At 36.1% G+C, this 17201-nt stretch overlaps 1 protein-coding gene across 14 annotated transcripts in view; it reads right to left on the bottom strand.

Moving 5' to 3' along the window:
• The window catches only part of MAGI2 (membrane associated guanylate kinase, WW and PDZ domain containing 2), a 1324507-nt gene that overhangs the window by 449694 nt on the left and 857612 nt on the right, over positions 1-17201 (bottom strand). For all 14 annotated transcript variants that reach the window (XM_021102528.1, XM_021102530.1, XM_021102529.1 and 11 more), the window contains 2 exons: positions 14875-15085; positions 2217-2296 (listed from right to left, as the gene is read on the bottom strand). In XM_021102528.1, the coding sequence (XP_020958187.1) occupies positions 2217-2296; positions 14875-15085 (291 nt within the window). The remainder of the gene's footprint in view (positions 1-2216; positions 2297-14874; positions 15086-17201) is intronic.

The following is a 17201-nucleotide window of genomic DNA, read 5'->3' as shown; positions in this document are numbered from 1 at the left end:
TACATTATACTACCTGCCTTTTCACAGAAAATATTTTCCAATCTAAAATAGGCTGTTGGCTGAAACCCTGGGTGGGCCACACCCAAAGAACACACGCAAATTAGAGGTAGACTGGGTTGTACCAAAACTCAACACAACTTATACTGGCTCAACTCCAGATTAGATTAAGGTAGTTAGCCTCTAGTCTATCTCCTTGATGGAAAAACTGATAAATCATTGATAGAGAAAGCTATTATCATAATGAGACTCTATAATTTTTATGCACATTTTATATATATTCCATCATTCAAAAAATTACTAACTTTTTCAGTCTGAGCTGACATATAAAAAAGCATGACTTAATTATTGGGGTTAACAGCAATCCATGAACATCCAACATTTTAAATAAGTGATTTTAATCTATGTTATGTAAAGAAAAGGAAAGAAAAAACAGAAGTAACAGTATTACCAAAAAGCTCTTTTCTTGGCAAGAAGACTTAAAAATGTGTTTGGAACAAGAGCATTTTAGCTAGATGTTAATTTCCATTGTAAAATATTTCAATAATATATAAAATAAAATCTATGAATTACTTATTTTGTAGAAAATAAAAACAAATAATAATTGAGCAGTTATAAATCATTCTAAGCTATAAGGCTGGCCTCATTTTTAATGAGGTGATTCACAGACACTGGTGTCATGTTTTAGGCATCCACCACCCCGGGGAAGACAAACAAGTGCAGCTATGGGAAAAACTGATAACACTGAAATATTATAATTACACAATATGTTAAACTTATTTCTCTCCTAGGATTTTAAAATTTGACTTTAATAACTTTTTAAAAGAACAGCTCAAAGGAACAAGACAGCTAAGTTCAATATGTTTCAGAACTGCAAAATCATTAAATTCATTTTAATTAGTATATACTAAGGTTTTATAATCTGTGGCACAAGTAAACTGTAGTTCCCAAATACAGCATATCAGGTCATTTTAATTTATAATCTATCATAATTTGTAACATATGTCTTATTTATGTCAGTAAAATGTAACCTAACTGTGCTCAAAATTCTCAGGCCACAAAATAATTTTAAGGGATTCAAGCATATATGGGTATATTTTAATATAGAAGGCAGAGAAGTATAGTTATAAATAAAAAAATAAATATAGATAGTGATAAAAATTGGATGTTTTTGCATTCAAATATATACATATAAATTGTATATTCATCCTTAATTCATTTGTATAACTAGCTTGTGAACAGCTGTAAGAATGAACAATATTATCTGAATATTATCTGAGAAAGTCAATTATTGTTAAAACAAAAGGATTTTCAGAATTACAGACTTTTAAAAAAGTTGACTTTACTAAAAATTTTAAAAACTTTAAATACTCCTTATTACTTCCTTCACTTCAAGAGCTCTTCAATGACAGATGCCTCTGAAGAAGGCTCTAATAATGTAATAACATAAAGGTTGTGAATGTGGCCAAATAATCAGAAGACTAAGCTATTTATTATTTTAGATAAAATATAAGCACTCTTTTAACATTAAACTCAGTTTTAAAAAACATAAGTATCATCAGTAACAGATTTGATCTATACAGTTAACTAATTTAAAAGCAAAGCTTATATTCATATAATGCTCAAAATTATTTTTAAAAACTCTTCACACAGATGAAAACAGTCCATTTTTAAGCAGGTTAATGTTATTACACTGGGACCTAGAAAATACTAAAGACAACCCAGCACATTCATACAATTAATTGCTGCATTTACGTGTTTAATTAAAGGGAAAAAGCCATCCATGTAAATTTTTTTATCACTGATTCCTTAATAACTAGCCGACTTCTATGCCTCAAAACACAAAAATCTAATATTATAGTTCCATGATACTTTTTTACTCATATCACATCTAATTCCAATACAAGCATCAGAGTCCTCAGAGAGACATAGTGCAAACAAAAGTCCCTAGTAGGTGGTGGAAAGTCAGACCAGGAGTCAATCAGAACCCACGGAGATGACAGAGATGTGATATCCAGCACAGTCCCCTCAGAGAAAAAGGAAAACCACATGGCCCTGCTGAAATGCCGAGTTAATTCTTTCTCCTATCTGAGCATTAAATATGACAGCTTTAAAATTGTTTCAACTAGATTATGGCTTCTGTAGGCGAGACCCTCTTTTAAGAAACACACATTCTCAAAGTGCAACACTGAAACACCATGAAAACTTAAATAACCTACCATTTTCTTTGCACTCTTCTGGAGGTTTAGCCTTTTTCGCAAGTCGTGGATCCAGCCATGATGTTGTCTTTGTGTTATGGCTGAAAAGAAAAGAGATCACTCTGAACAGACACATACTGAAAGGAATCAAGTTTATTCCTTAAGAAAAAAAAAAAAAAAGAGGGGGTTAGTCCAACAAAATTGCAATCGATACACTTAATTTGCTTACTGGTTCTAAGTAGCCCTGAAGGAGGTGTAAGAGTAATTGTGCAAGGCAGCTGTAAATTTGGCAACCTCAGCTCCCTGTCCTCAAAGCAGCTATTTTTATTAAAATCAACTAGAATGTTGCCAAGTTAACCTCATTGAAAATGCAGAACTCATCCAGAGCAAAAGGAATTTATTACAAATACAGGATTCTCCAGTTGGAAGAGCACAGTTCACAGGCTCTGATACTGTTTCCCCGAGTTTTGCAAAAGAATTATTTTCATCTTAAACCTGCCCTTTTCATAAGTAGTTGTTTTGTTATTCTTTAACTACGGAGCTGGCAGAGGCAGTACAAAAGTGATGCAAATTATAGCATGTTCTTGGGATTCCTACATTTTCTCAAAAAGTGATTAGTTGCAATTTCATTAAGCCACATTTAGCTATCTTCCAGCTAAATATTTTCAGTCGACCTAGGAAGGTAGAGGATAAAAATGTCTGTATTCTAATGATTCTGGAATAGAATTTCTGGTAATAAATCATTCTTAATGACAATTTTGTTTTGAAAACATGTTTCCTGGGAAGTATTTAGCCAAAAATTTAAGAAGCAAAAGAGAGATGTCTTGAGATGAGTGTTTTTGAAAGAGGTCCTGGCATCACCTGGATTGGAATCACTGGTGGACCTAACAACAGTGCATACTCTGGATCTTTAGAACTACCAAAGCAGAATCTTTGAGGTGGGGCCACAATATCTCCATCATTGACTAGCACTCCAGGTGATTCTTTGCCCATTTTAATGTGTGAACTACTTGATGGCTCATAACCATGTACTGGAACTAAAATCTTTGCTGTGAATGGCTGTCTCAGGTTATTTCATCTATCAATGGACAAATTATCAGGGGCATCTGTGAGGGCAAAGGCACAGGTGCACCAAAGTGAGGTGTAGATTGGGAAGAATCAGAAGGCCAATGAATGGAACATATAAGGGAAAAGTGGGAAATAGTTTGGAAATATAAATTAAAGCCAAATAATAGAGATCTTTGAACATGGTTGTAAGGAGGTTGAAATCAGAATTATGATATCAACTTCACATGTATCTTCTCTTCCTTTAATGACACTGAATTATATTTTATCTTATCAGAGCTACAAGTGTTAGCTAAATAACCTGATGAACCAATCTGCATTTAAAGCGAAGTCAGAAAATTCTCCCAGAGAGCACATTTAATAGCAAACTTCTAGAGATTAAGTGCCTACTTAATGAAGGGAATTTCAAAGCAGGAATGAGGAAGCAAATGATTCCAGAGTGTTAAAGCACTTTTCAAAATAATGTTTTCTGAATGATCATACATCTGCCCAAGGATAGAGCCATCTCCAATTTGAAAACTGAGACATTAAAATCTTTGGGTCAGGAGTTCCCATCGTGGCGCAGTGGTTAGCGAATCCGACTAGGAACCATGAGGTTGCAGGTTCGGTCCCTGCCCTTGATCAGTGGGTTAACGATCCGGCGTTGCCACGAGCTGTGGTGTAGGTTGCAGATGCGGCTTGGATCCCGAGTTGCTGTGGCTCTGGTGTAGACCGGTGGCTACAGCTCCGATTAGACCCCTAGCCTGGGAACCTCCATATGCTGCAGGAGCGGCCCAAAGAAATAGCAAACAGACAAAAAAAAAAAAAAAAAAAAAAAATCTTTGGGTCATGATGTTTCTACATTTCTGCTCTTAAGGAAGATCCCTCTTTCTTTCTTCCTTCCTTTCTTTCTTTTTAGGGCCACAACTGCAGCATATGGAAGTTCCCAGGAAGCTAGGGGTCCAATCAGAGCTATAGCTGCCGGCCTGCACCACAGCCACAGCAACACAGGATCCGAGCCGGGTCTGCGATGTACACCACAGCTCACGGCATGCCGGATTCTAAGTGAGGTCAGAGATTGAACCTGCATCCTCATGTATATGAGGTGGGTTTTTAACCCACTGAGCCACAACAGGAATTCCCAGTTCCCTTTTATTTCTGACTTTCATGTGAGGTAAAGAAAAAATACTCTCCATCACTTTCCTCAAACATAGAGACTCCTCAAAGATTGATCCCTCTGATCAGGGCTCTAATAATCTTAATGAGATGAAGTGTACAAATTTGGTGAAATTATAAATGATCAGGAGAATATGCTAGCTTTTTTTTTTTTTTTTTTTTTTGTCTTTTTGCCATTTCTTGGGCCGCTCCTGCAGCATATGGAGGTTCCCAGGCTAGGGGTCTAATCGGAGCTGTAGCCACCAGCCTACGCCAGAGCCATAGCAACGCAGGATCGGAGCCGTGTCTGTGACCTACACCACAGCTCACGGCAACGCCGGATCGTTAACCCACTGAGCAAGGCCAGGGACCGAACCCGCAACCTCATGGTTCCTAGTTGGATTCGTTAACCACTGCGCCATGATGGGAACTCCTGCTAGCTTTTATTTTCCCCTAATGTGACCTCTGTAAAGTCTGATAGGGCTTCATTATTGAGTTTCAGAAGGATGGAAAATATTCAAGTCTCTCATTGTGGTCTTCAGTTGTAATCATGTCAATATTATCTGTTTTTTTCCTCTGAACTGAAGATTTGATGCTCATGGACAGAATGTGAAGATGGGGCAGTAGGTTCAGTGCTTGCTGCTTCCATTTGAAAAACAAAAGTCACTGTAAAGATGCTCTTTATAAACATGCCTTAGTTCAAAGTGTGTGTGTGTGTGTGTGTGTGTGTGTGTGTGTGTGTGTGTGTGTGTGTGTGTAGAGTATGTGTTGATGTCTAGGTTTTTATGTGCGATAAGAAATTTGGGAGGTGGGCAAGGAAAATAAATTTACCTTGTTTTTACCCAAACCTGCTTCTACCAAATCCTTCCCCCACTTTGGAAGAAAGTAATTTTAGGTCTCTAAGACATATTCACAACAGCAGACACATCTATGGATAAGTAAGAAAGGGCCATTACTAAGCTACTGCAGGGAGTCAAATTACCATTTCTATACCACACCACCATGGGTCTCCAATACTGGCTAATTTGGTAGAGAAGCATGCATTGCCTAGCTTTCTTGAGTTTATATAAAGCAGTTCATTATAGGTTGTTTCTTTTAGGTTGAACTAGCATTAACAGTATGTCACTTTAATACATTTTGACAGATTGTGTCTCTTATAGTTAACAGCATTTTTAGCTCATGCTCTGAAATGATTCTGAAGGAAAGTGGGTAGTAGTTACCTCCAGTAATTGTCACAAACATCACATGAAGATACAGCACCGTATTTTTTTAACAGTGGCTCTTATAAGACTTGTAATTTGCATGCTTCTTCAAAATGCCTTACAAAGGGTATATATTTAATTCATTTGGTAGACAAGAAACCAAGTGGCTTTTCCACTTCACTTAAATTGTGTATTTTTAAACCTCAACAATTCCACTTGAAAAAAAGGGTTCAACATTGGGAAGAAGATTGTGCGAAATGCAACTGAGGGTTTTTTTTTTTACAATCTGTATACTATCCTTCCTCAAGTTTGAAGATGTGATTTCCTTTCACTTTCATTGCTAGAGTAGATTCAGATGTGAACACCAGTTTTCTGTATCTCTGCAAATGGTGAGAGAGGACAGATAGTAAGATGCCAATGTTAAATAATCTTGCATTTTAATACTAGTTTCTTTAACAGAGATATATACACATATATAGGCTGTGTTTGCAAAGAAACTTTTTTTCTAGCTGAGGAATGGAACATATTTTCCAGGAGCTTTGATTGATAATAATATACTACTCTATGTATTTCTATGGATAAAGTTGATATGATAATTATGGAAAGTGAGTCAGTAGCTAGAGGTTTGATCAATGTTATATTTAAAAATCCAGATGAAAACCATTACAAAAGTGATGCCAAAAAAAATGGTTTATACAAAACTCTTCTCTGGTATAAAACTATATACTGAGTCTATCTGGAGGGCTGGAGCAAAGCAGAAATGGAATTTCTTTCAACTCTGCAATTCTAGTTTAAATTCATGTAAGAATGGCCTTGAAGACATGTGATAAGCTGACTTGTAATGGATCAGAAATTTCTGGATATTTTGTAAGTTTAACCTTTGCCAAAATGACAAAAGCAGCACATTAATAATACCATCTCATCTTCTGAGGAAGTACTCTTCTCATACAGAAATTGCTTCCCTTTGACAGGAAAAGGTGCTAACATCATGGCACACAGATTGCTAAATTATTCTATCTCCCAACATTTCCTGATTGTCTACTTTGTCAAAGACTGTGCAGAACTCTCACAGCATCACCTCATTTAATGCTAATGGGTCTTTGTGGCTAGTACTTTAAACTCCATTTCAGAGAGAAAGGAAGGTTGAGAGAAGATATGTAACTTGCCCAGGGTGACTTTCACATCTAGTGCCTGAAAGTGAAAGAGGTGGCATTAAGCAGACATACCTGATTCCCAAGGCCAAAGTTTCTTGGTTTTTTTTTTTAATGACCTTAAACCTAGGGCATCCTAACCAAAAACTGTGCTTTTTGACAGAGGCACTTATCTCATTCCCTGGGAGGTAAATCAAAGATAATTTGCCCAGCTCCTTTGTCAATAGTTTAGAAATTGAGTCCTGTATTTCCTATGTGAGGACAATAATCACTGCTTAAATTCCTTGGGTTGAATGCCTTGTACTTAGCAGGTATTATATTAAATTTCTTGTTCCCAAAGATATTATCACTGGAAACACTTTTCCTTATAAACTTAAATTCTCTATTCACATCTTTCTTTTTTCTTTTTTCTTTTTTTTTTTGTCTTTTTAGGGCCACACTAGTGGCATATGGAGGTTTCCAGGCTAGGGGTCTAATCAGAGCTGTTGCTGCTGGCCTACGCCAGAGCCACAGCAACGCAGATCCAAGCCGAGTCTTCGACCTACACCACAGCTTGCGGCAACGCCAGATCCTTAACCCAATGAGCAAGGCCAGGGATCGAATCTGCACCCTCATGGTTCCTAGTCGGATTCATTTCCTCCACGCCACAAGGGGAACTCCTCAGATCATTTTTAAATCAAGTTTTCTCATTCAAATACAAATATTTTTCTGGAATAAAGTTGAAAAGTTGTGATTTATATAATCAACATGTGAATATTAGGTCTTAGAGGCTATGGTAAAAATTAATAAAAATGATTTATTATCAAAATTTTGATAAATTTTGCTTCATATAGTTATCACACCACAATCTATTTTTTTCATTTACTCTATGCTTTTCCACTCAGGGTCCAAACCCTTTACCAATTCCTTGGGTATACAAGACTCAAGGTTGACCCAATTCAGATCTAATTTTAAGACACGTCCTCTTTTGTTTTCTCTTTTCATTCTTTTTTTTTTTTTTTTTTTTTTTTTTTGCCTTTTCTAGGGCTGCTCCCACAGCATATGGAGGTTCCCAGGCTAAGGGTCTAATTGGAGCTGTAGCCACCGACCTACACCACAGCCACAGCAGCACCAGATCCGAGCCGCGTCTGCAATCTACACCACAGCTCACGGCAATGCCGGATCCTTAACCCACTGAGCAAGGCCATGGATCGAACCCAAAACCTCATGCTTCCTAGTTGGATTCGTTAACCACTGCACCATGACAGGAACTCCCCTCATTATATTTTTTTTTTCCCATCTCTTTCCCTACTTTGTATTGCTACCCAGATCAAACTAATGTTTTCACTACTGCACAAATACTGAATGACATTTCATTAACTTAAATTTGATTAGCAGAATAAGAAACTTTTATTATCAAAGACACTCGTTTCTGTTGCTCCATTTTCTCTAAAAAATAGTAATAGACACAAAACAATGATAAACGCACTGAATTTTAAAAGTTCTCCTAAAAAGCCACTCTGAATCTCAGTGTTCATGGGATAAGCTGTATTTTCAATCTGGTAAATACTACACTGGAAGAATAATTAGAGATCGAACTCAATACTATTTGATTGCGTGAAATGTAATAATCTTTTGAACAAGGTAAACAAAGCCCAGGTAAATATTTCAGAGTCTGCTGAGTGATTCAAGATGTGTGTGGATGTTTAAGGCCCAAGAGTAGTCAAATAGGTCCAGAGTCAACAATAACATACAGACTATTGACAGTATTTTATGTATTTTTGAAAATTAACATTAGATTTTAGAGGAATATAGACTGACTACATTTTATATTATAGTAAATATAATCGTCAAAAATGATTGTATCATTTTCTGGAAGACTGTGTCTTCCTTCTATACCATCATTTCAAAAGGAAGAACTATAAAATACAATGATTGGATTTTTTAATTAATGATGAACAGTAGAAGCTTTTTATTCAAGACTTTTATTGTGTTGTTATCTTTTCTATTTATACACCAGTAATCTGTATTAAAAAATGTTGTCAACAATCTATATAGCAGTTATCTGTCGCCCAAATAATATTCCTAATTTTTTGTTAAACATATGAACGCATGAGTTTGCCATCATATTATCTTTCATATGTTTAAAAATATTTTTATACATTAAAATATTATATTCTTTTAGATATTAGGTGTGTTTGTTGCATGTTTTGTCTAAAAGACTTATTTTCTGTCTTGGGATTGCACTAGAATCTTGTGCCAAAAAAACATATAAAACATTCTCTCTATCTACTGTTATTGTAATACAAATTACTGAGAGTAAGCCAAGGCCAGATTCCATGATTGTTTGGGATATGCCAAGCCTAGAATGAGAAAGCATTAGGCTTTACACTAGAAAACCCACTTCAGTTTTCAATACATTGCTCAAATATTTTCTTCTTTTAATAGACAGAAGTTCTAAATTTGTTAAAAATGGTAATTGATGATTTACTTAAAACTGAGGAAATATAGAAATAGAAACACAAGAAGAAACGGATTAATTGTGTTTTGTTTAGCACTGAAATGCAAATTCAGATTTGACAAAGATTTGGGAAGCCATGTATAGCCATGACATTTTTCACAGATGTGATTTTCAGTCTCAAAACTTGGTTTTAAAAATCTGTTATTTAAGATGACATAGTGTTCACTGCCATTCAAGAAGATGGTAGTAAACAAATAGGTTCTTGTTGCTGTTTTGTTTTTTGCCAAAGCAATAGCAGTCTCTTTTTTTTGTCACTAACTAAACTGACTCCTAAATAAAGGAGTAATTTAATGGGATTCCCAAAATATGCCAATCTAGATTAACCCTGTGGCAACTCTTCTTTATGGAACATTTAGCCTCTGGTATAGTGAATTTCTGGCCAAGAAATTTATAAAACAAATATTATTTGTAATATAAAAGTTTATTTTTTGTTTCAGCCAATGCCTGTTTACATATTAGAAGTAGTATGGGATAATGGCAATGGCTTTGCAGGGTCACAAAGCTATGAAACCATGGGAATGTTAATTTTTCCAACGGTGCCTCAGAATCTCACCTATAAATGGGGGGTACCTCAAATGCTTTATAGGGTGGTTATGATATAATATATGTAAAATGGGCATTATGGTAAATTAATTAAGAGCAAGGACACTGGCACCAGCCTATATCCAATAAAAGTATGAATCTTGTCAGTTTTTCTGACCACTATATTCCCAGGGTTTAATAAAATAATTCCTAGTACATAGTATGTGCCCAATAAATATGTGTTGAATAAATGAAATCAAAGCATCCTGGCTTTGTCAATTCTTGGTTATATGACAAAAGGTAAGTTACTTACCTGTCTAAGTCTCAGTTCCCTAAAGTGAGAATTGAATGAGCACAGGATAAATACACTTAGCACACAAGCTATTACTATTAAGTAAGCTGAACACAGACTGAAAAAGGCAGGTACTCAATATGCAGTAACTATTATCACAAATTTGAATTTACAATTAATACACAGTTTATTTGAAAAGATAATACTAACAAAGAAGAAATTAAGAGTTTGGGAAACTACTGGTTTAAACAATGTTATATATTTGAAAGTCTTTTTGAAATTGCTAAACATATGACATTATTAATGCTTTAAAGCATGTTTGCAAGAGTGTATTTGCTTGCAATTTAAAGCTCCATTGTTTAAAAATACTTTCTCAGATATTCACCTTTTCCCATTAAATATCATTCTAAGTGATAAAAGGAATCTGCTTTTATCATTCATCAAAGGAAGCAGTTCTGAAGAGTGCGGGAAATACAATTGGCCCATGTGTTCAGTATTGAGAAAAGTGACAAGAAGAACCTCTCATCTTCCAATTTAGCACTTGTGAATATCAAGAAGTATGTAAACTACTTTGCAATACCGAGTAAATCAATAATTATTTTAAAACATTATGGCCTAGAAGATAAAAAAGTGAAATTATTTATTACTTTAATTCAAGATGCACTAAATACATGTATATGCGTGTGTTTTAAAAATACAAACTTAAAACGCACATTTCAGCATAGGTAGATTTCCCCTCAAGAAATATATATTTAAATTGTATACACAGACACAGAAGGTCCTTCTCCTTTGTTTCACTTATTTTCTATTTTATCACGATCTTGTCTCACAGAGACAGAACTCTGTAAAGTGTAAAGAAGATGCTGTTACCTGCCAGAGGAGACTTCCATCACTCAAAGTGACTCTCACAATATCTGTACTACAGGGAAGTTTCCACTGGTGTCAGCAGTCTAATTTTCCATCTTTTCTACCTTTCCTTCTGTCTATTTTACCTTCCTCTTAACTTACTCTACCATTCCTTTTTTTTTTTTTTTTGGTCTTTCTTTACTATGACTTTGCTTCAAGAATGTAAACTCTTGTGTTACAAATAGCATTTGTTTTATAAGCTTCTTGGCCAGAAATTCTGGGACACATCATGGTTTAGTCCCTAATAAATTCCTATTGGCCCACCATGCTCTTTCTCCTGTCACTGCTTCCTGTTCTACCAGCTTGTTTCCAAGGGGCTTTTTACAGCATAGAGTTTACTTACTTAAGAATTCATTGTCGTATCAACAGAAAAGATACCCACAGATCAATGACAATAGGTTGACAGGCTGATTTTGTCAAATGTAGTTAGGAAAGAAAGAGGCATCCCAGAGCAAAAACTGAAAGCAGTCAGGAGAACATTACTGAAAACTGAGTGAAAAGTATAGCGGAGTGATGTCAGCCAAAGAGAAGGAAATATGTAGCACATACTTTGAAAGTGTGAAAATGAAGGACCAGATGAAAAAGATACTGACCTCTTCCTGTCTGTGATAAACAGATCACACTGATTCTTGAGAGTCAAAGTAAGGATTTTGAAGGAAGAAAAGACAGATCTCAAACTGGGCCAGTATCAAGGGTGGGCAGGATGGGCCCCAGCATCCGACAATAATCACCTTCCCTTCATACTCTCACTTCAGCCCTCACTCCAGGCTTCCTCCTTCTCTTTGACCTCTGCATGAGTCTCCCTCAGCATTCATATTCTCACCACAAATGAAACTCTCTCCTTTTTTATCTTAATTTTTCAACCCGCCTCTGCTCCTAATACCCTACATTCATCTTTCCCTGTGGTAATAGGAAAAAGATAAACTCCTCCACTTGTCATTCAAAAGTACTAATGATTAAGCAAGATGAAAACGAAGCCATCATTTCACAGGACTCACTAACCAACACCCACTTCTTTAGCAGGGCCCAGGGAGGTTTTCTCACTTCCCTAACACACACAGGGACTGGTCTTTGTGATGACAATTCCTACACATGGAATGCTCTGTCTACCTATTTCAACTTTTCAAGGCTATGTTATTTTACCTTCCCTATGATGTTTCCTTTTATTACATAAGTCTATGCTAAATCACAAAATTCTGAAATCAGTTGTCTACTAATTATTTTAATTATTTCTCTTATTCTCACTGCACCTGGGTCATATGGAAGTTCCTGGGCCAGGAATTGAATCTGAGTTGCTGCTGTGACCTACCTCGCAGTGGTAACAGGGATCCTTAAGCTGCTATGTCACAGCAGGAACTCCAGAACAGGAAAAAACTTTAACTTAAAATTCTCTGTCCCTTTGAGCCACTACACTCCCTCTCCTTTAGCTGTGTATTGTGCATTATACATTAACTAGACCCCATTAGAAGACACAGGAATGCCTACTTGCCAAGAAAAACAAAACAAAACAAAACAGTTTCCTCCTGTCACCAGCAAGGTAATCATTCGGAGTTAATATTCCTTTCTCAATCCTGTAAGGGGTCACAATAACCCACTACTTGCCTTGTTGGACTATGGAAACTGTCAATATGTTACTTTGATATATAACCCTTTGTGTCAAAAACCTATATACCTGAATTTGATTTTTGACAGGTGGAACAGTCTTCAGAGCTTTCTGGAAGACTGGCTCCCAGGTTATAATACTCAAGTTGATTCAAATAAAAATTTCCATCTCGTTCGTAAAAAAAAAAAAAAAAAAAAAAAAAAAGAGTTCCTGTTGTGGCTCAGCGGTTAACAAACCTTACTAGTATCCATAAGGATGTAGGTTTGATTCCTGGCCTTGCTCAGTGGATTAAGGATCTGGCGTTGCTGTGAGCTGTGGTGTAGGCTGGCAGCTGCAGCTCCAATGTGACCCCTAGCCTGGGAACTTCCATATGCCACAGGTGTGGCCCTTAAAAAGAAAAAAAAAAAAATTAGTTCTCTTATTCTCTTTTCCCCGCCTTCAGAATAAATTTAAGAGCAGGGACAAAATCTTATGAATCTTTGAATTTTGACACTAGATGACTGATTAGAGAATTAATAGGATTGCTTTGGTCGATTCTCCCAAGTCCTGACAAAACCTCATTATTTACTATATTCCATGAACATGACTTCAGTCTTACAAAGTCCTTTTTCTCCACAATCCCACAAACTGACAAAGTAAAGAAGAAAGTTTATTTTATATTCACAAAAAAGGAGGTTTTTATAACTGAATTTCTGGAAACACTGCAAGGAAACAGTGTTTTAATCAACTTGCAGTCTTGGTTTTCTTTTACTATTTCCACATAGTCTTACCCCCCTCTGTGTTATATAATAAAAATGTGTATGTCACCAGTTTCCCTGTTCTAAACATCAGTTGTTCTGAATACCAATGTGTGACTTCATATCTAGGGTTTATATTTTGAATCCTGGTCTGAAATGGCACTAAGCTGTACTTATCAATAACAAAATTATGGTTTGATATTAACACTTTTAAACACTTAAAAAATTCTGTATCACTTTCTTATCTCCATTTATTTGATACAGGATGTCTTTGGGTCATTGACTTAGCAATAAGACACACGCAGGAGATTCTTATGTTTTTTTAAACTTACAAGATTTGTCAAAAGAAGAATGGTGGCAACTTATTTTCTGCATTTCCCATCCATGTTGGAGTCAAACAGAGCACCAAGTAATTACCTGATTATATATTCCCCTGGCCACATATATCAAAGTTTCCACTTTCACGTGAGAATTAAATATTGGCAGGTGGTAACATTTCAATTTCACAACTGAATTCTGCCTATGGAGATCTAAGACGCAAATCACTCCAGGTTGGGGAAGGGAATCTAGTTTTAATATTTTTCTTGAATAATTAGAGTTTACGTATTTTTATCTACTGTCAGCACTGAAAACTTCAGATTCTATTACTTTTTCTCTTTGAGTTTTTTACAACTTTGAGGAAATAAGGGTTGTTCATTTATACTATTTTTAGTTTTCATTCTTTGTAACAAAAATTTTGCTTGTCTTATACACATCAATAATTTAATTTTATGCTAAGATCTTCAATGTAGGAGTTTAAAATGTTCTATTTCTATAAGATAAAGAAAAGGAAAGCTGGGCAATGTTGTTAATAAAATATATTAAAAATTCAATTTTGGGGGAAAAAAGTGCCCAACGAAAGAAAAGATTAGGTTGAGTATGTATCACCAGTGAGCTCAGAATTAGTTCCCGCCACCCTCCCCAACCCCCAGCAAGGCATAAAAATGGTAAGCAACAAATAAAATGGAATTTAGTATAAATAATTATAATTATGATGAACTATACAAAACACATGATTTTACTAACACCTGACCTTAGAGTCAAATGCTTAAAACACTCTCATTTGTGACCATAAGTATTTTGCTCTCAATAGCTGCATCCTATTAAACTACCAGAGATGATGGTGGAGGTTTCCGGGAATCTGACTTAAAGGGTGGGATTTATCTCATTTGAATTACATGGAGGTCTTGGAAGGATAAAGTAAGCATTTCTCCATGATAAGCACACTATTTCTAGTTCAATAATAACATCGCTTTGAGATTTGCCTTTCAGTCATGACTGCAACAGATTTTACAGTGGAGTTGTTTAATTCGTTCTTTGATTTACAGCTATAATCTTGGATCTTTAATTGTATTAAAGCACTATCCTATTATTCTCTCACAAAGAAGGAAGCTAATGCCACAGTCAGTGAAATGCAATGTTTTACTCTGAGCACACCTCCACACATTTATATACTGCACACTGCTACGTCATTTAATATACTGCTGTGATCTTTGTGGAAATGTTCAGGGAAATGTGTGAAACTTACTCAATGAAGTAGACTTCACCCTTTTCTGTATAGGCCATTTCCCAGTTATCAGGCAATGGGTCTGATTCTTCATTCTCTTCAGGTTTAGTTGGTTTTGCGTCATCCATCTGCTCCTTCAGCTCCTCAGGCTGACTATACACAGGTGCAGGATAAGGCTGGGATGGTGTCTCCCCTGAGGCACCTGCACTCTTGTCTTCATGTTCACTGGATTCTATGAGAAAACAAGACCATGTGATTAGTCACTCCAGCCACTGTAACTTCTGAGTGAATGTGGACTATGCTGCATCTGGGAAGGAGCTCTATGAAGGCTAATGGGAAAAGCATAATGGCAAACAGCTCAGAAAATCATCAGTAGGCTCATTTGAGTTCCCCTTCACTCATCGTTCTCATCTATCCCTCAATTAATTATTACTGATGACTAAATTGGAGGACTGTTTCACAACACAGATGTGGTAGCCCAAATAATGCCTCTCTAGGGATGGCCATGTCCTACACCCTAGAATGCATGATTGTTACCTTACCTGGAAAAAGATTTACAGATATGATTAAACTAAGAAATGGAGATTGGGAAATTATCTTCAGCTATTCAGCTGGGCTCATTGTAATGACAAGGGTTTTCATAAGTGTAAAAGGAAAGCAGAAGAGGAGTGTCAGAGGGAGAAGTGACTACTGAAGAATAGCCAAAGAGATGCACTGTGGCTGGCTTTGAAAACAGAAGAAAGGGACCAACCACAAGCTAAGAAATGCAGGAGGTCTTTCAAAGATGGTAAGGCAAAAGAATGGATTCTCATCTAGAGCCTCTAGAAAAGAACACAGTCTTTTGGACATCTTGATGTTAGCCCAGTGAGACCCATGTCAGACATCTAAGCTACAGAGCTGTAAGATAACAATGGGCATTGTTTTAAGTGTGTGGTAATTTGTTACCACAGCAAAAGAAAACTGATACAACAGACCAAAAACTAAATAGATGTACAGCTTAAAAGAAAAGGCTTGGAGGACAGATCCAAAGGTATCAATATGTAAATGGTATGAGCTCAAGTATGAAGAAAAGAAAGACATGGAGGGGAAATCACAACTCAATTGTAAAAAAGAGAACAAAAATTACTACGATGAAGAAACACTTGAGTCTGCAGATTAAAATGGTTAACTGAGTCAGAGACCAAATGAATGACACATACAGACCCCTAAACAAATCCAGGTGCATTTTCCAAACTCCAATGTTAAAATGCAATTTTAACAGCTTCTATACTAAAGAAACTTAATAAAAGAGGAACAGAAGATCATCAGACCTTTCATCTATAATACTCTAAGCTCAAAGACAGTACAGTATCTGTAGCGGTAACTTGAGGAAAAAACCAACAACAAAAAACAGTAACTCAAGAACTTAACTCTGCCAAAATATTATTCATCTACCTAGGCAAAAGAAAGTCACTTTTAAACATGCAAAAGTGCTGAATGCATATTACTCATGTACCCTACCTGAAGATAGCATTTGAGGAATTATTTTAACCATCTCATGATGATTAAATCAGGGCATAAATATCAAAATAGGGAGAAAAAAAGGAGAAACATAAAAATTGAGAAGAAATAAATCCTGCATAATATACTTACTGTAAATGGAAGATGATCATATATCTGAAAAATTATAGTATGTGTTAATACTTACAGTATGGATTGAAAGGTAAGAAATTACATGGAAAACCTATTACCAGCATGGGTTTTAAACCTTACCTCTCAAAAGCTCAAGTTCAGAGAAATTTCCTACAAAATAAGAGAGTGGTTGGGAGAGAAATTCGAAGGGGAAATGTTTAGATTTAAGATACAGCCTGGTTTATTCAGGGATTCAGCACCACTATATTTAGGTTTTGGTCTAGGGTGTGGCATGGTGGTGGGAAGAAGAGGGAAACCACAGAAAAGACCAAAGGAGCCCAAAGCAGAGAGGGCCTGTAGAATACTTTCCTTTGGAGTGGCTCCAAATCTCCACTGGGGCATCAGAACAGAGATATGGTGACAAATATATGAGCCAAACGTGGCTCCCAAGGCTTCCTTGTGGAAAGGACATCATGAAGAAGCCCAACTATGCTCCAGTGGAGACTTGGAAAGTAGCTAAGAATAGAGAAACAATCTGCCTGTAGGAGGGTAACTAGGGCTTCTTAACAGCTGAAGGTGAAGTGAGATCAGCTTAACCCAGAAGCTGGATAAAGAGCACAAGTGACATACAATGTTGATGTGAAGATAAGGCAGTCATCCTAGAAATACAAAATTCCAAAATCATTTGGGAACTTAATCCATAGCTATTGACGTTAAAAAACATACATTACAAATAC

This window comes from Sus scrofa, chromosome 9 (assembly GCF_000003025.6).
Source record: "Sus scrofa isolate TJ Tabasco breed Duroc chromosome 9, Sscrofa11.1, whole genome shotgun sequence".
Lineage (NCBI taxonomy): Eukaryota > Metazoa > Chordata > Mammalia > Artiodactyla > Suidae > Sus > Sus scrofa.
This window is presented reverse-complemented; position numbering and strand designations above follow the sequence as displayed.